A 25,503-nucleotide genomic window follows, 5' to 3' on the forward strand; every position below is an offset into this window, starting at 1 on the left:
TAGTCCCAAGTCTGCCCACCAGTGATGCATCCACCCTGGTTTCTGGGTGTCTCCTTGTCTCCCTCCTTCTGTCTGTCTGTCTGTGTATTCTTTCGCTATCTCTATCGCTGCTGGATTTCCCCTCCTCATGAACCAAACACTTGTGAACAACACAAATATGTCGAGGTCAGTCCCCGGCAGATTGGACTGTGGAGAGACTGGGATCAGGATTGTGGAAGAGGTGATTGTACTAGTGCAGACAGAGATAGCAGTTGAATAGGGAAGATGCTGTGGAAATACAGGAGAAGTGGGGGCCCACAGACTCCCCCACTTGGAATTTTGAGTTGACAGTGCATCAAACAATCCAGATATGAAATGTTGTGCTTCTTTTATTATATGAAGTTTAAGCTGTCACTAGAAGCAATACATACATGTTGTTTTTTTGAAGTGCCATCGCGTCGTGTCTGAATCACAGTGACCCTGTATGGAGTTTCCGAGGCTTTAAATCTTTGTGGGAGCAGAAAGCTTCATCTTTCTCTCACAGAGTGGATGGCAGGCTTGAACTGTGGACCTTGTGGTTCGCAGTGCAGTGTTTATCTTATCCAGCCACTATGTTACCACCAGTACATATATATGAATATATTATACAAGGAGTCTTCAAATAATTCTTGGAAAACTAAAATTAAAAGATAATGGAATTTTTCCACAGACTTTTTTTTTTTTTTTTTTGGTATATATTGTTGGTGTTAAGTGCCGTCAAGTCAGTCTGACCCATAGCAACCCTGTACAGGGTTTTCAAGGAGTGGCTGGTGAGCTTGGACCACTGATCTTGTGGTTCAAACTGGCATTAACCCGTAGCACCACACCAGTATTCTGATACCACACATGCACAATACATCCTTACGTACATACATACATACATATACATGCATACATGCCTAGGAGCCCTGGTAGTACAGCCGTGCTTAACCCAAAGGTTGGCATTGGCAGTTCAAAGTCACTCAGCGGCCCCTCAGGAGGAAGACCTGAATGTCTGCTTCTGTAAAGATTACATACGAGAAAACCCTGCTCTGTCCTGTGTGGTTAAAATGGACTGAATGCACCTAACAACAGCTGTGTGTCTATAACTAAACCAAACCACTGCCATCAAGTTGATTCTGACTCACAGCGACCCTGTACATAAGACTTTCCAAGGCTGTAAATCTTTACAGAAGCACATAGTCTCATCTTCCTCCTGTGCAGTGACTGGTAAGTTTGAACTGCCAACCTTGCAGCTAGCAGCCCAGTACCTAACCCACCGTGCCACCAGAAATTCTTAAGGAGAGATAAAACCAAGAAACCAAACCTACCGCCAGTGAGTTGGGGTTTCTGAGACTATAAATCTTTCCAAAACAGCCAGCCTCATCTTTCTTCTGCAGAGTGGCTTGTAGGTTTGAACTGTCAAACTTAAACAGTTAGTAGTCCAGTGCAGAAGCAGTGTGTACCATTCTGACACGACAGTAGTGGTATTGGTGTGCCTAGGCCAACAATGGGATTGGACACAAGATTGGTGGCCAACAAGAATGCTGAATTTTGCTGCACAAGCTTAAAAACACAGAGAGAAGTGCTGAACTTTAGAGTTTACTTGTGGATTCTCTGGTCATCAAACACCTCTAGATCAATAAAGCCCTCAAGATGCCTCACCAAACTTAGAGCTCATGGTCCGATCAGCTCCTACATGAGCTCCTCTTGCCACATTGAGATGATCCTCACTGAAATGGAACAAATAGTTCCTAAACCAGCTTGCATGAAAGAAAAACATATCCCAGAAGAAACTGAAGACACAAAAACTTATGACCTGCAGGGGAGTGATTAATCTTGCATTCCAGGAACAGAGAGCACTAGGACCATAAAGAGAGAAGAGCATGAGTGGAACATGGGATCCTAACCAAAGGAGCAGCGACACCAGAGACAGAGACAGAGAAAGAAAGACTGTCCTGGCAGTCAGGAGGCAGGCTTGCAAAATGTGCCCAGACAATGATATATTCCTGAGTGTTTTTGTGTACACCAAAATAAAACAAAGTGGAATAGAGGCAAATTCTGTTAACCAGTAGCACACGGAGGGGTTTATAATCATTGCAGTGAAACAAAATATGATTGGTTGAATGCAAAACCTATGTTCTGTGATGGAAACTATCACTCAATTTATAATAAAAGCTTTATTAAAAACCAAACAAACAGAAAAAAAAACAACAACCAACTTATGACTTGGAAGTAAATTAAGCTTAAAATAAAATGCAAATAAATGTAAAAGAAGAAAGCGAATGAAATTTTTCCATAAACATTTTGATGCCCCTAGATGTGTGTGTGGTTTTTATTTTTATCTGACTACTCATGTGAAATTGATCGACACCTTCGTATGTACCTCAACTCCTACTTGGGTGATACTCAGTACTGATATGAGGAAGTCTGGATGGGCTTAGGTGAAGAGGAGAATTGAGATTGAATATTTTCTCTACCATTGAATTAACAAATGAGACAATGTATATGAAAATGACCAGTGGTATCAGTTAATTTTTCATCTGAATAACCAAAAATAGTGCTGGTATTTACATTTTATGTGGCTACCTAAATTATTTCTTTTCTGTTCAGTTATCTGAAAAAAAAATGATATGAAACATGTTTGTTCCTAATAGTGCTGTATTGGTTTAATATTTCTACCTTTCTTTCTTTTCTTTTAAGCAGTTGAACAAGATGAAGAAACCGGCGACCAGCACGTAGCTCTGATAGAAGCTGAAGGTGTTCCGGAGTCTCAGGTCAGAAAAATTCTGTAACTGACACACATTATATTTCACTGTGGTGATACAGGGTTTTGTATTTTCTGTAAATGAAATGTCATATTCCTGGGAGTAAAGTGTTCAATTGATATATAAAAGTGTTTCCCAACAAGGTTCCCATTAAAGATTAACTGTGTCCACCAAAAGTATCGGTCCTAACTCCCATGTTGTGTTGTTAGGCGCCATCGAGTCCGTACCAAGTCCCACCAACGCTGTGAACAACAGAACGAAACATTGGCCAGTCCTGCGCCACCATCCTCACAGTTGTCACACTTGAGCCCATTGCTGCTGCCACTGTGTCAATCCTTGTCTTTGGGGGTTTCCCTCTTTTTCATTGACCCTCCACTTTACCAAGCAGAAGGTCCCTTCTCCAGGGATTGGTCTCTCCTAATAATATGTCCAGAGTATGTGAGACGAAGTCTTGATGTCCTGTCTTGTAAGGAGCAGTCTGGTTGTACTACTTCCAACACAGATTTGCCCATAGAATCCTTCAAGACTACAAGCCAAGGCTTGAATTTTTTTCTTCTTTTTTTAAGCTTGAGAAAGGCTGAGCATGTTCTTCCCTTTTGGTTCTCCTAACTTAATGTTTTACTTTGTCATCTCAAGCTGCTCTTTGAAATCCTCTGAACAGTTCTTTTATGTATTTTTTCCAATCACTTTACCTTCTCTACACTCAATAACACGTTTCAGAGTCTCTTCTGACATCCTTTTTGGTCTTTCCCTTTTTTTTCCTGTCTTTTTAATGACTTTTTGCTCTCTTCCTGTATACCATTCTTGATATCATCCCACCCCTGGTCTTTAGTCATTAGTGTCAAATGCATCAAATCTGTTCTTGAGATGATTGCTAAATTCAGGTGGGATATATTCAGGGTCGTATTTTGGTTCTTGTGGATTTGTTTTAATTTTTTTCAGCTTCAGCCTGAACTTGCATGTGGGCAATTGATGATCTGTTCCACAGTCTACCCCTGGCCTTGTTTTGGCTGATAGAGCTTTTTTACCATTTCTTCCCACAAATGTAGTCAGTTTGATTCCAGGGTATTCCATTTGGTGAAGTCCATGTGTATAGTTGCCTTTTAGGTTGTTTAAAAGGGGTATTTGCAATGAATAAGTCTCAGCCTAGAAAACTGTGTGGGGAAGTTCTACTCTGTCGTACAGCGTCACTATGGGTTGTAACCCTCTCCAGGGCATTACTCTACTCCACGAACAATAACAATCTTAATGGAAGCAATGTCCAGGTCTTTTGTGTTTGTTTGTTATTATGTCATTTGGAATTTTCTAGAAAACGGAGGGGGGGGGGAATGTTCCTCCATTTTATAAATTTCAGTTGAAGGTTTAATTTTTAATTAAATTGTAATGTATTGCACAGCTATCAATAAGAATTTATACAAATACTATGCATTTGTCTAACATTCTGTTATTGCAAAAGTGCTTTCATAAAAGCTGTATTCCTTTACGTGAGTTTTTCTTTTCTTACCAATTTTTGCTTAGTTTTCTACCTAGGTGTTTTAGAAAAGGTGATTTTAAAGTTAAGGTAATACAATGTTTGCATACATACAACTGCTCTGTTTCACCTTTTGTCACATATATGTGGCTCATTTATCATCTGTGTGGCCTTTTCTGGGGGAATACAACCCAAGTTTAATTTTACCACTAAAATAATGGATCCAATATTTTTATAATTCCATTTATGAAGGAAACAGACTTTGTCATTTACATTCAAAATATTTCTCTTCTAAAAAACTGAAAATCTTATGAATGGCTTTAATAATACATTAAAGAGGTTTTTTTCTTTCTTTTTAAGAAAAAGAAGCAGACCTTGAAATAAGGCTCTTAACTAACTATTTTGACAGCTCCACATTAATCTTTTATTTTTCTTGGCCTAGAAGTGTTAGGTAAACTGTTTATAATTAATTTCACATAGATAAATTAAATAGGCCAGGAATATGAAACTCTAGATCAAGGACTGTTAGTTATCTGGCTTCTCTTGTCATAACACAGCTCCCAAAATATATGAATAAATTCATGGGCTTCCTGAATTAAATCACTAAATTATAGAGCTGTGAAAGAGATGCCCTGAGAACATCTGGTTTAGCATGCTCCCAAATAGGACTGCCCTTGTGAACCTTATAGGACATTGGTCAACTTTCTGGGTTTAGAGTTCTCCAGAAAATGAAGAAGCACCTCATAACCCTCTTTGAAAGCCTTTTTTGATAATTGTTATGTAATGAGTGCTGGACAATTGATAATCTTGTCAAAATGCATCTGGAAATTATATGGAAACCAGAATATTCAGAGAATAATATACCTTATTTTTTTTTAAATTTTAAATTATAATATATGAAATAAATAGAAAGTGATTGTTATTCTGAAATCCATTTTTAAAAAAACTGTTAGCATTTTGGCATTTAAATTTAATTTGTGAAGTACACCCAAGGATCTGGTTCTTAAAAAAATACATATATTTCCTCATGAAAGAAAAGTCTATCTTTAGGATCCTAATTATATGGCATGAAAACTGTTTAGGTTTCTTTCAAAATTAAGTTCACATGGAAATAAAAAAAGAGTCAAAACCAAAACCAAACCTACTGCTATTAAGTTAATTCTGACTCATAATAACCCTGTATAGTATTTCTAAGACTATAAATCTTTATGAGATTAGACAACCTCATCTTTCTCCTGTGGGTCTGAGCTGGTGGGTGTGAACAGCCAACCTTGTAGATAATGTTTTAATCAGTAGTTTAAAAAATGTATGTGGGACTCATGGGCAGAAGGAAAGGCTCTGTCTACAAATCCAAGTCTTGTAGAATCTTAGCCCAGTTGCTTTGGGACCCTGACTGGTGAGGAGATGTAACAGGTTTTTCCCATATTCCAGTTTAGTTACCACCATCATGTTCTAAACCTGTGCATCACTCCTGCCTGAGTATCAGCCCACAGACACCCTCTGCTCTCCAGGGCGGATACATTGGAGAGCTGATGAAAGAGAAAAATTTCGAGCTGTTGGTGGGTAGAGCAAACATTAATGCTCTCAGTTCTAGCTGAAAGCTGGAGACTCGAGTCCACCCGAAAGTACCTCCTTCAAAGAAAAGTCATCCATTGAAAACTCTACAGAGTACAGTTCTACTCTAACACACATGGGTTACTGTGATTTGAAATTGACTTAACTGGGAACTGATGTGTTATATAGGGCTCAGCTCTTCTTCAGTGCGTGCAAATCTGGAACCAGTGATGGCTAGGGGAAGAATTTGACTCTTGTACTTTTATTCCTATTATTAAACCCATATATTGCTTAACTTTATCTGCTCATAAGGAGTCCTGATGGCACAGTGGTTAAGCACTCAGCAGCTAAATAAAGATCAGTAGTTTGAACCTACCAGCAGCTTCACAGTGGAAAAGACTGGGTGACCAGCTCCCATAACAGTTACAGCCTAGGAAACTCTATGGGGCACTTCTACTTCTACACGGTTGTTATGAGTATCCAAGTATCTAAGAATGCCAGTTGAAAGGAAAAGTGAGGAAAGCTCTGATTTAATGATTTTATATTGCTGTTTTGAATTTTTAATATTTATATTAAAATACATTTTTTATCAATCTCACTTTACAAGTTGGCATTTTATTTGTTTCTTGTAAGAAAATTGTTTTTATTTTGTGAACTATGTTGTTGTTAAGTGCCATTGAGTTGGTTGCGACTCATAGTGACCCTGTGTAGGGTTCCTGAGGAGGATTGGTAGGTTTGAACCACCAACATTGTGGTTAGCAGTCCAGTACTGATCCTACAGCTTCACACCAGGACCCTAAATATAAATTATAGAGATAGCTACATTCCCTCAGCATAAGATAAGATTATTCAAGAAAAAATATATAGTGATGCTATTTCAATAGAATTATGTCTTGCAAATTATTTTTTCCTTCCAAAAATTTGTTTTGTTTTCTTTTTTCTAAATTCAACTAAGATTTATTAGCATATTACACAGGTTAAGAAATAGGTAAGATAATACACATAAATGAATTTTATAGATAAATTCATTTATGTTTCAGAACATTTAAAGGACATTCATAATAAAAATGTCCTGGCATGGTACTATAGGATAAACACTGGACTGCAAGGTTGCTTTGAACCTCATGGTCAGCAGTTCAGACTTATCAGCTGCTCCTCAGAAACCCTCCAGGGTCACTATGAGTCAGAACTGACTCAACATCACCTAACAACAACACTCTTTTGGGACAAGTAAACCTCCCAAATAGTTTCTTTGCCTTCTTAAAGAGTGATACTTCATCCCATCGATGCTTTTCTGCCTTCTCTAGCATTAATTAAAATCGGAGTGTATTTATGATCAGATGACTTATTTAGCATTGTCTCAGGTTATAGACTCCATTTAAATGCTGACAAACAGAAATACGCCCTAAGGAGGATGCCTAGGATGGTAAAGGGTCTAAAAATAAAATCAAGTGAGCCTTTAGTAATGCTTGACAATCTTACTCTTGTTCCTTAGTCCAGATTCTTCTACTTTTAGGCCAGCAGTTGACAAACTGTGGCCCAAAGGAAAACTCTGGCCTGCTTCCTGTTTTTGTAAATAAAGTATTATTGGAACACAGCCATATTCATTCATTTATGTACTGTCTCTAGCTACTTTTGCACTTCCATTATAGAACTGAGTAGTTGTCAGAGAGAGTACATGGCCTGCAAACTATGAAATATTCCTTATATTGTTGTTGTTGTTAAATGCCATCCAGTCAGTTCCAACCCATAGCGACCCTCTAGAGGGTTTCCAAGGAGTGCCTGGTGAGCTTGAACCACCAACTTTGCAGTTCAAACTGACTTTGCAGTCTAGCGCATTAACCCACAGCACCACACCAGGACTCCATTCCTTATATGGTCCTTTACAAATAAAAGGTTGCCAGCTCATGCAGCTTACACGGCTACTCCATACCGTCTTGTCTCATACTTGCAACATCATCTCCCCATAGTCTTCACTTTCAGCTAATCACCTCTTATTTTTCTGGGAAATAGATGACTACAGTAAAGAATTTCCACATGTTCCTGCTGCCAAATATGTCAACCTACGTGCATATAGGCACTTCATTTCCCCTCCTTTTACATTGGATGAGATATGCATAGTCTGAGGGTAGATCTTATCCTGTCTTTGCTTCTCAAGAGCGTTGCTCCCAAAGATGCCCCTACTCCCTCCTACATCACCAAATTCCCCTCTCTACTGGATGGTTTCTAATAAAGATACAAAACTACTGGAATTGCCATCATTTTACAACAAACAGGCAGAACTGCACTCAACCCCACTCTTCAGCCAGTGCCCCCTTTTTCTTTGTAAAACTCCTCAAAAGCGTTGTCTCCCATTTCAGGTCATCAGTCTTTTGTCCCTGCTACTCCAGGAAATGTGCTGTTTTCAAGGTTGGCGATTACTTTTGTCATATTTGATGTTGGCGAATTTGAACCCATTTTATTTGGCATTTCAGTAGCTTTTGATAATTTTTACTCCATCGTCCATGAAACACTTTCTTCACAGCTTTCCTGATACACCTTCTAGTCTTCTTTTCTGTTTTCTCTTGATTTTCCCAATACCTAATTATTAAACTCAATTCCTGGTTCTTCTCTCCCATATTTATATAACTTTTTGGAAAACTCATTCAGTCATCTGGTTTTAAATACCATCTATACACTTATGACTTCCAAATTCTTATTTCCAGCTTGAACTTCTCCCCTGACCCTGTAGACTGCCAACCATACAACTCCATTTGGATGTTTGATACATACCATTTTTCCAAACTGTCTTCCTCAATCTTCCCAATCTCAGTAAATGACAGCGCCATCCTTTGATTTTCTCAGGTCACATATTTTAGAGATACTCAAACCACAAAGTCTACCTGCTTTACCTTTGAAATAGACCCAAATTCTAACCACTTCTCATCATCTCCACTATTGCTGCTTCTGAGTCTCCTATCAGAAACCAGTGTAACTTCAACTTCCCGATCCCCAATAGTATGTTCTCAAACCAGAAGTCAGAATGAGCTTGCTAAAATGCAAGACATTCTGGTAGCCCTCTATTCTAAAATCTCCGAAGGATTCACACCTAAAAAAAAAAAAAGCAAAACAAGAGTCCTTTCAAAGCCACTAAGGAAACTGTGTTATCTGGTTCACATCATTTCCCTTCCCTGTTTCACCTCTCTACCTTGTCCAAGGTATACTGGTAGGACAGAGGTTAAGCACTTGGCTGCTAACCAGGTTAGCAGTTTGACACTACCTAGCAGTTCCATGGGAGAAAGACCTGGCAGTCTGCTTCTCCAGAGATGACAGCCAAGGAGACCTTGTGTGGCAGCAGTATCTCATGGGATCACTATAAGTCAGAATTGACCTGCTAGCACTCCTGACCAAGTCTGCCATAGCCATGCTATTGACTTGCCTCTGTCTTACCCAAGTCACAAACATCCAAGCCTCTGGACCCTTGCACTTGCTATGACTCTGCCTAGAACACTTTCTCTAGATATCACAACCTGCCTTCCTTACTCCCTGTAGTTCTCTACTCAGATGCCATCTTACTGGAGAATGCCTCCCTAACAATCCTTCAATTGTTGTTAAGTGTCATTGAGTCGGTTTTGACCCATAGCGACCCTGTATAGGGTTTTTGAAGAGTGGCTGGTAAGCTTGACTTGCTGATCTTGTAGCTCAAATGACTTTGCAGCCCAGCGCATTAACGCACAGAGCCACACCAGGACTCATTTGATAGCACCTACAACTATTTCTCTGTCCTATTGTTGTTGTTCTTAGTTGCTCTTAAATTGACAAACATGGCCCCATGTGTTGCAGAGTAGAACTGCTTCATAGGGTTTTCTTGGCTGTAATAGTAACAAGGAGATTGCCAGGCCTTTATTCCATGGTACTATGAGGGTAGGGGTAGAGTGGGTGGGGGGTGAAGCACCGACCTTTAAACTAGCAGTTGAGTACAAACTGTGCTCCATAGTGTTGTTAGGTGCTGTTGAATTGGCACCGACTCATGACGATCCTGTGCACAATAGAGTGACTGCCCATTCCTGCATCATCCTCACCAGTGTTGCCATCTCTGAGCCCATTGTTAGAGCCACGGTGTCAGGCCATCTTGTTGAGGTTCTTCCGCTTTTTCCTTTTTCCTGCTTTACCAAGCTTAATGTCCCCTTCTAGGAACTGGTCCTTCCTGTGAACATGTCCAAAATACATGAGATGAAGTCTTACCATCCTCACTTCTAGAGAGCATTCTAGTAATACTTTCTCCAAGACAGATTTGTTTTTTTCTATAGGCAGTCATGGTGCTTTCAATATTCTTCACCAACATCACAGTTCAAATGCATCAGTTCTTCTGTGGTCTTCCTTATTCATTGTCCAGCTTTCTGATGCATATGAGGTGATTGAAAATACCATGCGTTGGTTGGGTTAGAGGTACCTTAGTTCTCAAAGTGACATCTTTGCTTTTTAATACTTTAAAGAGGTCTTTTACAGTAGATTTGCCTAATGCAATACATTGTTTGCTTTCTTGACTAATGCTTCCATGAGCATTTATTGTGGATCCTAGTAAAATGAAATCTTTGACAATTTCATTCAAGTGTAATCCAAAACTGAAGGCTGTATTCTTTCTGTGATCTTCATCAGCATATGCTTCAAGTCCTCTTCACTTTCAACAAGCAGTTATATCATCTGTGTGTCACAAGTTGTTAATGAACCCTCCTCTAGTCCTGATGCTGCATTTTTCATGCTATAGTCCAGTTTCTTAGATTATTTGCTCAGTTTACAGATTGAATAAGTAAGGTGAAAGGATACAATCCTGACACAACCTTTCGTAATTGTAAAACACATTGTATCCCCTTGTTCTGTTCTAATGACTGCCTCTTGGTATACATACAGATTCCTCATGAGCAAAAATCAAGTGTTCTGGAATTCCCATTCTTAGCAGTGTTATCTGTAGTTTGTTATAATCCACACAGTTAAATGCCTTTGCATACTCAGTAAAACACAAGTAAACATCTTTCTGATTTTCTCTGCTCTCAGCCAAGATCCAGCTGACGTCAGCATTGATATCCCTCATTCCACATCCGCTTCTAAATCCAACTTGAATTTCTGACAGCTCCCTGTGGATGTACTGCTATAATTGTTTTTGAATTATCCTCAGCAAAATTTTACTTGTATGCAATGGTGTTCGATAATTTCTGCATTCTATTGGGTCACCTGTCTTTGGAATGGCACAAATAGGGCCACAAATATGCTGGCCAGGTAGCTATCTTCCAGAATTCATGGCCTAGACTAGTAGGTGTTTCCAGTGCTGCATCAGTTTGTTGAAACATCTTAATTCGTATTCATTAATTCCCGGAGCATTGTTTGTCACCAATGTCTTCAGTGCAACTTGGACTTCTCCCTTCATTACCATCAGTTCTTGGTCATATGCTGCCTCTAGTGATGACTCTGTATTTCTCCCATCTTCTTTTGATGCTTCCTGCATTATTCAGTATTTTGCTCATAGAAGCTTCCAATATTGCACCCTACAGATTGAATTTTTTCTTCTGTTCTTTCCGCTTGAAAATTGCTGAGTGTACTCTTTCTTCCCTTTTGATTTTCTGACTCCGGGTCTTTGCATACTTCATTATATTCTTTGAAATTTTTTGTTCAGGTTTTTTGATTCACCACTTCTTCCATTCACTTTAGCTCTACTCTACATTCAGAGACAGCATCAAATCTGTGCTGGAGATAGTCTGTAAACTCTAGGTATTTTAACTCACATGCACTTTTATCTGTAGCTGAATTTGTCTCTTTACTCTGTTTTCCTTCTTACGATATATACTGACCTGATATTTCACATGTGCTATCACATTGCACAGATACCTACATATAATTATAAATATCTACGTGTAGATATTACACCTTGAAAGTTACCTCATGACAGAAGGGACTTGGGGTTTTGTTATTGTTTCTCACTACTGTATCCTCAGAACCTGGAGTAGGCTTTAAAGATCGCTCAAATAAAATCTGTTGAGTGAATGTGAATGAATAAATAAATAAAAATTGTCATGGGAACAAGGAATAAATGAAGGGAATTTTAAAAGTTCCTGGAAAATGGAATGAAAAAATAACAGATTTTTTTCTATGGACTTTTTGAAGCCCCTTTGTAAACCTGAAGAAGGCTAAAAGAATTTGCGTAATGTTTGTATTTAAATATTTGAGAGGTTGTCATCGTTAATAAGGATGACACATAGCCTCAGTTGTTTTAAAAGGTGAATGAGTACGTGTGGGTTGAAGTTAAATGATGTCAGTGTTTGTGTGTCTTGATAAAGGACTTTCCAGCATTTTGGCTCGCTAGCAGTGACCAGCCTGTCTTAAGATAAACTGAGATCCTCGTCAAAGGAAATGGTAGGAAGGTACTGGAAGAACACTTATGACAACTATTGTAAAAATACATCTCTGACTTTGATGGAGGATTTACACTTCCTTTCCTCTGGGAGCCTGTGATTTGGACTCAAAGGGCTTTGCTGTGGTTGTTTGTTTACTTCCTGGTTCTTGGAGCAACTACTCAATACTGTTGTCCTTGACAATAAAAATAGATTCAGCCATTGCTTTTTGTGAATGGTCGCATTTCTCTGATGCCCACTCAACAACATGAATCCCTTTAGTACAAAGTGCTAAGGCCATGAAACATTGGTTCGCTTGCTGGTCCCTTCCCGTATTTGGTTATGCTACTATGCAACAACATTCAAACTCTGCAGGTTATATTGGGTAAAACAAAGTTTCCATAGTTTTCACTACTCCAGCCAAGTGAAACTTCAGATTTCTTTATGAGATCATGTCCTGGTATGTCAGTGTGAACCGTTTTAGAAAGAATTTCCAACGAAGCGGGTCATATTTGTGCTCAAAAGTCTACTCCCAAATCCTAGATTCCCCTCCCTACTAATATCATTATCACAGAGGGTGCTTTGGTAATGAAGAATAGAAAGCTTTATGGATCATTTCCAAATGCTAATTAATGAAATTTTAAACTTTTTTTTTTTTTTTTAGTTTCTTGTTTTTAATTTTTTAAAAATGTAACTATATTTCATGTAAAACTGGATATATGTTACTAATGCTCCATAGTAATGTTCCATTTGTGGGGAGAAAAAAATCCTCTTGTAATCTTGTTAACTCTGTATTTGTATATGGACTGATATCCTGGCGTTAAAGAATTAGGAGGTCCTGTCCTGTCCTGTTATTTTTAGGACTCTGTATCACTTCACCCTTTTGCCAGAGTGGTTCCTGGCTAACTTTCCCATGAATTTTAACCTCTTGCTAGGGTTTGCTTGTGTAACAGGAAACAGGCTGTCAGGAACAAACAAATAGTGGTATATCAGACACACGCTCAGTAACAAATGATTTCGTTTGCTTTGTCCTTGACTCCAGAAAGAAGACTGATATATAAGCTCAGTCTGAGACTTTTGGCGGGACAGTCCTCAATTAAAATCCTATCATTTTAGTTTTGGAGAGGCCAAGCATTTTACCAAGCAGTTACAGGCAACAGCAAAGATGAGCTTACTCTAAGGTGAAATTTGCAGGGGTGTCATGTCCTGGGACTGTGGATTTAAGTATATCTTCACTTTTCCTCCAACTCTTAAGGCAGGGGTGATGTGCAAGCTTCAAGAGAGAGATGATATCGGACGCATTGAACTGGTCCAGAAGTTGGCAAGAGAAAACTGTCAGCTTTTGCAGACGGACAAAAAAGAACAGGAGAAATCTGAACATGTAAGTCCTTTTCTCTTGGGGATGCAGGTTTGAAGAGTTAGAAAATGCTTCTGCCTACTTGTCTGTTAAAGGGGAAGAATATTTTATTTTAAATTCTCCAAGGCTTATGTATTTGTTATTTTAGTTTTATTTTTGAAAGCATCCTCTTTAGGGAAAAATGGCAGCAACTCGTAGCTCTAAACCAGTGGTTTATGATAATGGATTTATAAGGGAATTCATCTGAAAATTAAAATATTTAGACATATAAACACATATTTAAGCAGTAACGAATGCACCTCTACTTAGGCATCTGATTTGATGACTTACCAATGTGTTCTTGGATATTTGACCCCATCAGGTTGTTCAGAGAACATGATTTTTGGGGAAAAAAAAAATTCCAGTGTATTTTATCTTTAATATGGGGTGGATCTAATTGCCAAACAAATGTATCCAGCACCACTAGAAATAGATAAGAACACATAGATGCTGCCACCAAATGGGAGGATCAGAAGGGAGTTTTCCCAGTAACTTATGAAAGTTTGTTTCGTAACAAGAGTTAGATTGTTTGGATATCATTAAAACGGGAGGAGAGAAACTCTCTGCTGTTCTCCTGAAAGCAGTTATTCAGCTCAGAATGCTGCCGTCATGCTGGGGAGACAATGGCACCCCTTTCTTCTGCTCCACATTGTTGTCTGTTTATATGTTGATGTTGTGTGTAAGACTGTACTCTGAGTGCTGAACTAGCCAAGATTGCTCATGAAGGGGAAAATTCCTTAGTCCCAACAAACATGTCTCTCTCTGACTTTAATTTTTCCCTTGGAATTTTATTTTCAACCCTTTCTAACAGGGAAAGAATTGCTTCTCTTTTTCCACCCAGTTCCATCAATACAAAATGACAGGGTTTTACTGAGCTGGAGATGTTGATGGGGAGGCTAGCATGCTGTTTACTTTAATAACACAACACATCTCTAGCAGTGAGACATTGAATGGTCATAATTGGTATTTCAAGGGGGTGAATAAATTGATCAGTTTCAAAGCCTTGTGATGGAAAGATTTCAGAGGTGACTATGGATTTTAAGTGTGGTTGGAAGTCTCAGAACTCTTCATTTGACTGGGTATTATTGAGAAGTTTGGGGGCTTGTTGTTAAAAGCACATTGAAGGTTCACTGAATCAAAGACTGATTTCTAACCTCTGCAGTGTTCTTAGGATATTTGAGATCTCAAGTATGTGGCTAGAATTTCTCAAAGCAACATTTCCTTTGATTCATTTTAATTTAGAAGAGCAGCAGTTTTCATAAGTTCTATTTTATTGATCCCAGGATACACATTTCCACCACATTTTCACATCTCTGAAATCAGTTTGGGTCTTAACAATTGATGATGAGAAAATATGCCATAATTTACTTGTGAGCATGGTTCCTTTCTAATGAACTTCAAAATGAGGGACATATTTTACAATTGATTATGTATTAGATTCCATTGACCACTGACAACTTGAGGTAGGGCAAGATTTTTCAGTAAGGTACCACTTCATCCCCAAGGATAGAATCATCAGGCCACAAACAGCCTTGTTGTTGTTGTTGTTGTTGTTAAATGCCATCGAGTCAATTCCGACCCATAGTGATCCTGTATAGGGTTTCCAAGGTGAGCTTGAACTGCCAACCTTGCAGATCAAACCAACTTTACAGCCCAGCACATTAGCCCACAGTGCCACACCAGGACCCACAAATAGCCTTATGCTTACTTAAAAAGATAGTGTATCTTCTGGGTAAAACTATGGAAACTTTGTTTTATGCAATATAACTAAATGCTGTATATTTAGTCTAACCCTGAATATTATAGTTTCAGCTAAAAAGAATATGATTCTGGTAGTTGTATGCCGTGGAGTCGGTTCTGACTCACAGCAATTCTGCATAGGATTTCCGAGGCTGTAAATCTTTACGGAAGCAGAGAGCCTTATCTTTCTCCTGCAGAACCACTGGTAGTTTTAAACTGCTGACCTTTAGGTTAGCAGCCCATCTCGTAACCAGTACACTACCAGAGCTAAATATCCTCCAAATGTTTAAGTAATGATAGAAATCGGAAGTTGGCACTCATCAGTTAGACTTCACATGCATGGTTGGAGATTTGCAACTAGATACTAGTGGTAGAAGCTATTAGATACCTTCTTTTGGTTTTGTTGTTGTTGTTAAGTGCCATTGAGTCAATTTCTAGTGACCTTGTATAAAGTTTCTAAGCTGTTGGGTTTCAACCATCCACCTTTTGGTTCAAAGTCCAGTGCTGACCGTACAACACCATACCAGAAATCCATTTTAGAATGGGTTTATTAGGAGTAAAATCATCTTCAGTTTATGTTCAACCATATAATACATAATGGAGTCCTGCTGTGGCACTGTGGGTTAATGCGCTGGACTGCAGGGTCAGTGGTTCAGTCTCATCAGCTGCTCCTTGACACCTATACAGGGTTGCTATGGGTCAGACCGACTCAGTGGCACTTAATAACAACATTAATAGGGTGTTCAAGGCTGGGATATTTGTGGACACAGACTGCCACTTCTCTCTCCTGTGGAGTGGCTGATGGGTTGTGACCATTGATCTTACAGTTAGTAGCGTAGCTCTTAAGCACTGCACTGGCAGGGCACTCTGTATGGCGCTGTGGACTAATGCGCCAGACTGCAAAGCCATTTGAACTGCAAGGTCAGCAGTTCAAGCTCACCAGTTGCTCCTCGGAAACCCTATACAGGGTCGCTTCGCTGTGGGTCAGAACTGACTCAACGGCACTTAACAACAAGAAGCATCCGATGAAGCCCTGGTGTGGTGCTGTGGGTTAATGAGCTGGACTGCAAAGTCAGTTTGAACTGCATGGTTGGTGGTTCAAGCTCATCAGTCACTTCTTGGAAACCCTCTACAGGGTCACTATGGGTTGGATCTGACTCTATGGCACTTAACAACGACAAGCATCTGTATCTTTGGTTTGGACTTTTACATTCACAATGTTTATGAGGCTAGTCAGTATTTTAATTTTCTATGTCCTTGCTTACTTTTCAATAGCAGTCATCTGCTCTTGCTTTATGGGAACTCTGTTATAACACATACCATGTTCAGAGGAAACTGTAGTTTACTTAATGTAAACATAGGCCTGAAGTTTCCTCTTGTTACAGCAATAGTGACCAAACCCTAGAGTTATACACAGAGTTCCTTTCTTTTATGATTTTAAAATGCTTCATCTACCTCATCTCCTTTTCCTGAGCCAAAGCTAGTTAAGTAAACTGTGGTAAACATTTGAGTTAGAAATGAAGTTGCCTATTGAATTATTCTTTTTACAAAACTACATTGCTTCTCCAGTTCCAGAATGTCACATACCTTTTTATAAATCTGTGTCCAAATGAGAAAGTTACCTTGAGGCTGTACTGCGTAGGGAGACATGTAACTGTGTTAGGATAAAGCCTTAGTTTTTGGTCCATCTTGTGACTAATTGAAGGATATTAGAGCTTTGTGAGTAGGCACTTCTAATATTTTCTTAAACTGATAAATGCAATAATTATAGTGTAGTAGTTATGAATCAGGCTGCTAACCTCAAGGTCAGCAGTTCGAAACTACCAGCTGTTCCCTGGGAGAAAGATGAGGCTTTCTGCACCCGTAAAGATTTACAACCTCGGAAACTCTGTTATAGGGTCGCTATGAGTCAGAACTAACTCCACAGCACATAACCATCAACATACAATTAAAGTAGCACCTAACTGGGTACTTTTGCTGAGGTGTTTGTGAAATAAAAAAAGGTTAGTATAATACTCACAAGCTTCTCAGAAAGCGCTCAGTTTTTCTAGTTTCAATTAGCGAAATGTAGACAACTTCAGCCACCACTCATTCCTAAGAGTTCAGAATTATTGAATAAAGATTTAAGGGGGCAGAGATTGATGACTTCTTTGAAACATCATGATAGTGGAATTAGCATTTGGCCATAAAGTCTTTAAGGAAATGATCTATTGTATCAGCATTGCACTGGCTTTGTCTTACTGTGGTGAGTAGATCAATTGAGGAAAGAGTGAGAATGCCAATTGGGGACTTTTGAAGGATGAGTAACAATAATAAAAAGGGCAGAGCAGAGGGGCCAGCAGGAAGCCACATGACTGGGAGGCAAGTGATTCATGGAGGGTTCAGGGACTGGGCTGGAATGGAGGCTAGAATTCGCTTATGAAAGACCCCGTGAGCCTCACTAAGGAGTTCAGACTTGCCCTTCCAGGAAAGGAAGGCCACCAAAAAAATGGAAATGGCATAATCCAATATAGTCTTCATAAGATCTCTGGCATTGGTTAAGAGGGAAAATTCAGTGAGAAAGAGAAAAGTGTTGGAGAGAACCTTTAGAAAGCTATTGTTCTAATAAGCCAGGTGAGACATGTAAGCTTGAACCAGGTGGTTGCCTGTGGAAATGGAGCAGATCCACGTTACAAGAGTTATTTCAAAGGTAAAATTGGCACATTTTAATGACTGGTGATGAGGGATATGTGAGCTCTGTTAAGTAAGTTTTGAATTTCTATCCAAGTTTCTTTGATGTGATGATTTTAAAAATACTCCAAACTCACGGCAGTTGAGTCATTGCTGACTCATAGACCCCTGGAGGACAGCGTGGAACTGCTCCACAGCTTCTCCAAGGCTCTAAGCCTATATAGAAACAGACTGCTTTCTTTCTCCCACGGAGCAACTGGTGGGTTTAAACCAATGACATTTTGGCTAGCAGCCCAGCACTTAACGAAGGGTACCACCAGGACTCCTTTGGTGTGCTGATAGATACAAAAATGTTCATTCTATCACCAAATAGTTAATTGCTTAAAGCCACGTCATACGTCATTTATCTTTCTTTCCACCCTACTTCCTACAGTATGTTCCAGGTGTCCAAGCTATATGCTAGGGCACAGTGTTATTCTTATTAATGAATTGTTGTTACATGGGGATTTGCTAACATTCTGAAGACAACATAGTTTTTCTTTTAGACCAGAGCTTTGAAAACACCTTAAACAGAGAGTGTCTGGTAGTCATGTTGTTGTTGTTGTTAAGTGTCGTCGAGTTGATTTTGACCCATAGCAACCCTATATAGGGTTTCTGAGAAATGGCTGGTAAGCTTGGACTGCCAACTTTGTGGTTCAAGCCACTCTTTCAGTCCAGTGCATTAACCCGCAGCGCCACACCAGGACTCCACACTGGTAGTCATAGAGCGGCCTTATTTGGGCCAAAGGGTTGGTGTTTGCTTTGATGTTATGCGTGGCTTCTTTGCAATTGAGATATTGGGGATACTTTCCTGACTTATATAAGAAGCCCTTGTGGTGCTTTAGAATAAGCACTGGACTGCCAACCATAGGGTCCGCAGTTCAAACCCAGTAGCCACTCCACAGGAGAAAGATGAGGCTTTCATTCCTGTAAAGATTTATAGCCTCAGAAACTTATTACAGGGTCACTATGAGTCAACTCCCTGGCAGTGGGTTTTGGGTTCCTGACTTAGTCTGGGTTGATGTTCCTATAATGTTATTCTAAAATATTTCCTAGTATTCGTTCATTCAATTGCCTTTTATTAAAAGTGATGTTTAAGAGACCCAGAATAACTGTAAGTAGCTTCTCCCCTCAAGAAATATATTCCAGTTGTATAGAAAAGACATGAGCACAAACACCTGCGATGCGAGGAGGCCATGGTGAGACAGGAGGCCAAGCAAAACACAGAAGAATTCAAAGAACATAGATTTGCAGAAACAGGATTAGCTCTCATGGTGGATGTGAGGTTGGATGTGGACCCTAAATTAGGGTTTGAGTTGGATTTAAACAATTCAAAACAGCAAAAAAGCATTCTTAGTGGGAAGAATAACACTATAAAATACACAGAAATATCAAAATACAGAATGGTTTTAGAGATTCCAAACCGTTTCTTGTCACCATAGTACCAGGAGTTAGGGGTAGGGAGAAGATGATGACTGAGAGGCAGGGAGGAGGAAGATTTCTGTTTGAGAAATAAGGTAAGGCCAGACTGTGAAGGATTTTAGGATGAAGTTTTCCTTCACTTGAGAACAAATGAGGAGTTATTGGCTATGTTGTTGTATTTTTCATCAAACAGGAGGCTGAGTGGATCTTAAAAGCTTATGAGTGGCCATATAAGGTACAACTGTTGGTCTTTACACATGTGGAAGAAAGAAGACTAATGAGGATTGAAGCTGCTTGGAATTAATTAGTTCAGGGACTAATGGAACATCAGTCTCCACACAACTCTGAGTCCAGAAGAACTTAGATGATGCTACCTGGTTATCACTACCAACTGCTCTGAAAGAGACCACATTAGAAGGTCCTAGATAGAGTGGAAGGCAATGTAGAACAAAATTCAAAGTTATTTATTTATTGTTTTTAAATATATATCTATGGGGCTTGCTGGTCAGAAAGAAATTGGAGGAACCCCAGACTACCTTTGACTCCCATTCAGGTCTGGAAAGGAACTCACCCTCGAGGTCCAATTTTCAGTCCAGCAGTAGATAGGTATATAGTAAGAATAACAACACTGTGAGGTGTGCTCACCATGGAACAGCCAATCATTCAAACTCAAAAAGGAGCATTGAGAAGGGATTGGAAGGTAGGTGGAATGGAAATAGGAAGCATGAGGAGGAAGTGGGAGAACTACTGTTGCATGGAAGGATTGCAGTCACTGAGATGAAGCAAAGTATATATATGATGTGTTGAATGTGATGACCTTGTCTGAAAATCTTCACGCAAGTCACGATAAATTTAAAAGTAAACGAGGAGGATGAGGGATGCTATGTGAGGTATGATATTATTTTAGTTTGACAGACGAATAAACAGAGGCAGAAGAGTTAACTAAGAGGAGGTGGAATGAGAGTGAACTCAAGTCTGATTGGCCTGCAGCAAATTTTCTCTTCACAGTCTTCTCAGGAGTGAGGACCGAGTGGGACATGGAAAGGCAAGATGGCAGGACTGTTGAGGAGTCCGGAGAAGACCGAAACAGATTAGGAGGACAGCTCTGGAGGAAAGTCAGAATGTTTATGTGTACTGCAGGATGGTGTTCGTGGGTGGGGGTTCCAAGGGACAAAGAAAAGGGATGTTATGGAGCTTACTTGATTTGAATTCTTAGATTTGAAAAACTAATAAAATCTTCACATTTTGTTGTTGTTCTGTGCCACAATGAAGTCCGATTCGGACTTAGAGTGATCCTGTATAGAGTATCCCAGGAGTGCCTGGGGGGTTTGAATACTGACTTTGTGGTTAGCAGTCCTGTGTTTATCCTACAGCACCACACCAGGAGCTTTCAAGTGCAATTATCTCTCTAGATGTGGATCCAATTTTCTGGAATATGCCTGCAGTAATTTACAAGAAAACCAAAATTGTAATTTTTCCCTGAAAGATAGGCTTTGTAGTGTGCTAACTTGTAGATTAAAAATACCAGCAATAGCTCCTAAACTGACTTAACTTCCAAACTGCAAAAATAAAGGTTTAGAAAATGTATGTGAAAACTGTGCTTGGGGTACTTTCCCTAGAGATCCTATTTGTGCCCCTCCCTCTCCCCACCCAGTTTTCTTCAGGCAGTGCTTTTGTTAAGTCTGGGCACCCACCCTACTTCCTTCCCCTGTTCTCATTCACTCATGAAATATGGGTGGGAAGGGGATTTTGCAGATTCTGGAATTGAAACTTGGCGCAGTCTGAAACCAGGGTAGGGTCCCTATTGCAGTCTTAACCGGAATTTCCTTACTGGTTTCCTGCAGCCTCATCCTGGAATTCTACCTATGTCAAAGGGTTAATTGTTCAAAGATTACTAGGGGAGAAGTGGCTTAGAGTGTGTGGCTGCGGTCGGTCGCTGCTCTAATGATCCTTAAGAAAAGCTGGTCTCTACCTTTTTTCCAACTTTCATTTGGTGTTATTTTGCTTAAATAAAAGTTGGCACATATAAGGTGAAAACACTCTTTTTGCTTGATTTGAAATACTAAAAAGGAAATTAATTTTATTCCGTGTTCAAATTCACATTATAAATCGATGTGTGTAAAGTTCAGAGCAATTTTGGTATTAGGAGCCTTGGTGTGGTGCTGTGGGTTAATGTGTGAGACTGAAAAGTCTATTTGAACCACAAGGTCGGCAGTTCCAGCTCACCAGCTGCTCCTTGGAAACCCTATACAGCATCACTGTGGGTCAGAACCAACTCTACTGGCACTTAGCAACAACTAGTGATGTAGTTTAGCCAAAAACAATCTGCTTAAAGTCAAAAGTCATTGATTACAGAAATCTGGAGTCCAGATGCATGTGACCACAGAGTGACATGAAAGTGATAGAAGATAGCTCTTGCCTCCCGGACATTTACAACCTAGCTGAGAGAAGAACTTGCACATGGAAACCAAGTACCCATTCAAGTGAGGCTTTTCATGAAGTGCCTCAGAATATCTACAAAGTTCCAAGAAAGGGAAGAATGTCTGATAAACACATGTCACAACTGAAGGAATCCGTGTTCTTCTCATTGATTTCAAAGTAAGGTTTACAAGTTTTGCTCTTTAAATTCTGATGGGCTAGTTTTTTTGTTTTTTTGTTTTCCTCCAGAAAACATGACACGAAGGCTGCCAGTGAAAGTTAGCGCTGTGTTCATCCTGTCTGCTGGGACCATCTGCTCATTAGCTGTATTTTTAGGTTCTTTCAAGAAGCCCATTGCAAGTCCCTACTTTTTTTTTTTTTAATTCATTTTAGTATTTTTAAAGAGAGAGGGAATGTTCATCATGGTATTTGTTTATTTTTCTGAAGACACTCGTTTATTTTTAAAGGCCCAATTTAGAAAATTGAGAGCGGTTCAGTAAGTTACAATTATTACACTCATGTTGTCAAAGGCTCTCCTCTCTACTATAGTCCAGGTTTGTAGTCTCGTGACATTAAAATATGTAGCCATGTCATCTTCAGTATGTTTGGGAAAGCATTAAACTGGTCTTTTATTTATGTTTTTAATATTGGGGCTTTTTCCTCCCTCAGTGGTATTATAGGGGTGAAAAAGAGACCCCGTCTTCACATATAAATATAAAGTTGTTGTTAAGTGCCATCAAGTCAGTTTCAACTTATAATGGTCCTGTGTAGGTTTTTGAAGGAGTAGCTGGTGGGTTTGAAGTGCCAGCCTTTTGATTAGCAGTGCAGTGCTTGTCCTAAAGTGTTGCACAAGGACTAAATATTGTAGATGTTGTTGTTGTAAAGTGCCGTCGAGTCGGTTCCGACCCATAGCAACCCTGTATAGGGTTTCCGAGGAGTAACTGGTGAGCTTGAACCACCAACTTTGCATTTCAAATGGCTTTGCAGTCTGGCACATTAACCCACAACGCCACACCAGGACTCCAAATATTGTAGATACTGTTTATTTATTAAGTCTTAAATAGTGTGGTACTGCGGGTTAATGTGGTTCAAGCTCTCCATTCACTCCTTGGAACCTCTCTATAGGGGTCGCTAAGAGTCAGAACCAGCTCAAAGTCCAATGACACTTAACAACCACAATAGTAAAAACAACCACCTGGGTAAGGAAAGTCATCAGTGATGCCATGGTGAAGTTCCACAGTTCTTCCTCCAGGCAGTGACCTTTCACAGGGCACAGAGGGCAGAGGAATCTCCTCCCACAACCATGACTGTCACAGAAGTAGGGAGGGAACTCTCAGAGAGGGGAGTATTTCAGACTGTCTCCAAGGTTCTCCTGGCATGACATCACAGGCAGCTATTAAGGACTGGGCCTAGGAAAGGGAGTTTCTGTTCTTCCTGTGCTGGCTGAGGGGATGTGGTCCTAAGCCCACTTTCACAAACACTCAACATCTGACTTTGGCTATCAAAGCGCATGAGGTACTCAAGACAAAATTGACATCATTAAAAAAAAAAAAAAAAAAGGCTGAAACCAATGTACAAGGTCCTCTGCCTGGTTGAGTCAGTCCTTCACAGGCAAACAGCCTACAGATTTCGAACTGTAAAGCAGTGGAATGTATATCTCATTCCAGATACCTGAGGACCTTATGGTTTGTTTGGGGGTGTTTTTTTTTTGTCTCTAACCCCATCAAGGCCTGGCCTACATTACTATGTTGTTGCTGTTAAGTGTTTGGAGTCCCTTCTGACTCATAGCAACCTGATACAGAGTTTCTGAGGAGCAGCTGGTAGGTTTGAACCACTGACCGTGAGGTTAGCAGTTGAGTGCCTGTCTTACAGCACCACGTCAGGATGTGGAGTTAATACCCAGTAGACAGGTGATCAGGTATTTGGTGGTTTTCATTTATTGGCATTTATAGTGGATGCTATGAGATTTACAGACTGAAGGACAGTTCTTCCTGAGGACTGTGTCCTCCTGTACCATGGGTGGAATGAAAACATTAAGAAATACCAAGGAGAGGAAAAACATAGTGTTTCAGAAACTTTATAATAAAAACAAAATATCTTCCAGACCCAGAAAATCTTCCTACAAAAATAGAAGAGAACGAATAGTTTTATTACTGAATAAGTCTTAAACCAGAATGTAATACATCACAGGCAATCCACTCCAGAGATTGCAAAGACAGAAAAGAATCTTAACCATTATGCAGCTAAGCCGATAGAACATGTGACATTCAAGTTTTCAGGATACTGTTAATTTTCTGTTATCTTTATGGCTGGAGAAAGAGTTGCAGTTTGGGGTTGGGCCACTTCCAGTGAAGGTAGGGAAGGTTCACCTCAAGTTACATTTCAAAGAGGTAGCTGCCAGATCCTAAAAGAGACCTTTAGATTTAGGTACTTTTCAAAGGCAGGGAGGAAGAGAAAGTGAATTCTGAAAGAACAGGAAGGGAGGGGGCCTCCGTATCAATTGACAAGACTCCTGAATTCTGTGAGACTGCCCTTTGGGACTGGATACACCAGTGACCTCAAGGAACTAGTGGTGAAGATTGCATTCTACGAGGAATCCAAACACTAACTTAACAATTACTTGTGTGCTAAGTGATGTGAGCTTGTCTAAGGCACCTAGACTAATCTAGGAGATGGCCCCATTTTCCTGAAAAAGTCAGGGTTTGTTACTGAGAGAATTGAGGAAGGATTAGCATTCAGGCAGCTGTGAGGATGTGTAGGGCCTGGTGCTCTAGAAGAAGTACAAAGTGGCTGGAGCTTGGGAAAGAAGATCACAGTGAGTAGGATAGGAGAGGCATGGGAGTTACCACTTAGTGCAGGGCCTTGCAGGCTCAACCAACAATTGTGTGTTTTATCCTAAAAGCAACAGTGAGCTCTTGTGAAGAATTTAAGCAAGAAAGAGAAAGATGATGATATCTGTATGTTTAAGCTGCAGTATGGGAATGAACTTGAAGAAGAGTGAGTCAGGTTCACTCCTTTCAAAGCTCTGGGTTTCCTTTGGGTCCTTTTGCTTGGTTAACCAGGAACCAGGATAAACATTGAGGATCTGCTGAGCTGATCTGAAGTGTAGGGGCTTCAGCTCCAGTACATTCGGAACGCCCAATGACAGCCCAATTCTGTATACTTATTACCATTACCCTAAAGTATCCTACCTGGAATCCTGGTGTGGCACTGAAGGGTAAGCACTCGACCACAGTGTCTGTTTGAACTGCAAGGTCAGTGGTTTAAATCCACCAGCCACTTCTCAGAAACACTATAAAGGGTCCCTATGAGTCAGAACTGACTCTCTATGGCGCTTAGCAACAACAACAAAGTATACTATTGTTTCATGACATTTTCTTTTAATAGTTGACTCCGGTTAGTTTTCTTTATTTTTTAGAAATAATTTGGAATGTGTAAAATGTGAATAAGTTTGCTTAATATATAGTACTGTTGTTGTTGTTAGGTGCCATTGAGTCGACACTAACTCATAGCAACCCTAAGTACAACAGAACAAAACACTGCCGGGTCCGGGTCCTAGGCTAACTCCACAATTGTTGCCACATTTGAGCTCATTGATGCTGCTACTTTCCCAATCTGTCTCGTTGAGGGTCTTCCTCTTTTTCTCTTACCCTCCACCTTACC

General features: G+C 39.8%; 1 protein-coding gene across 1 annotated transcript in view; it reads left to right on the forward strand.

The window, feature by feature from the left end:
- Positions 1-25,503, forward strand: part of RAPGEF5 (Rap guanine nucleotide exchange factor (GEF) 5) — a 330,713-nt gene that overhangs the window by 181,656 nt on the left and 123,554 nt on the right. The window contains exons 8-9 of the mRNA XM_006832222.1: positions 2,701-2,774; positions 13,411-13,536. Of these exons, the coding sequence (XP_006832285.1) occupies positions 2,701-2,774; positions 13,411-13,536 (200 nt within the window). The remainder of the gene's footprint in view (positions 1-2,700; positions 2,775-13,410; positions 13,537-25,503) is intronic.

This window comes from Chrysochloris asiatica, unplaced genomic scaffold (assembly GCF_000296735.1).
Source record: "Chrysochloris asiatica unplaced genomic scaffold, ChrAsi1.0 scaffold00006, whole genome shotgun sequence".
NCBI lineage: Eukaryota > Metazoa > Chordata > Mammalia > Afrosoricida > Chrysochloridae > Chrysochloris > Chrysochloris asiatica.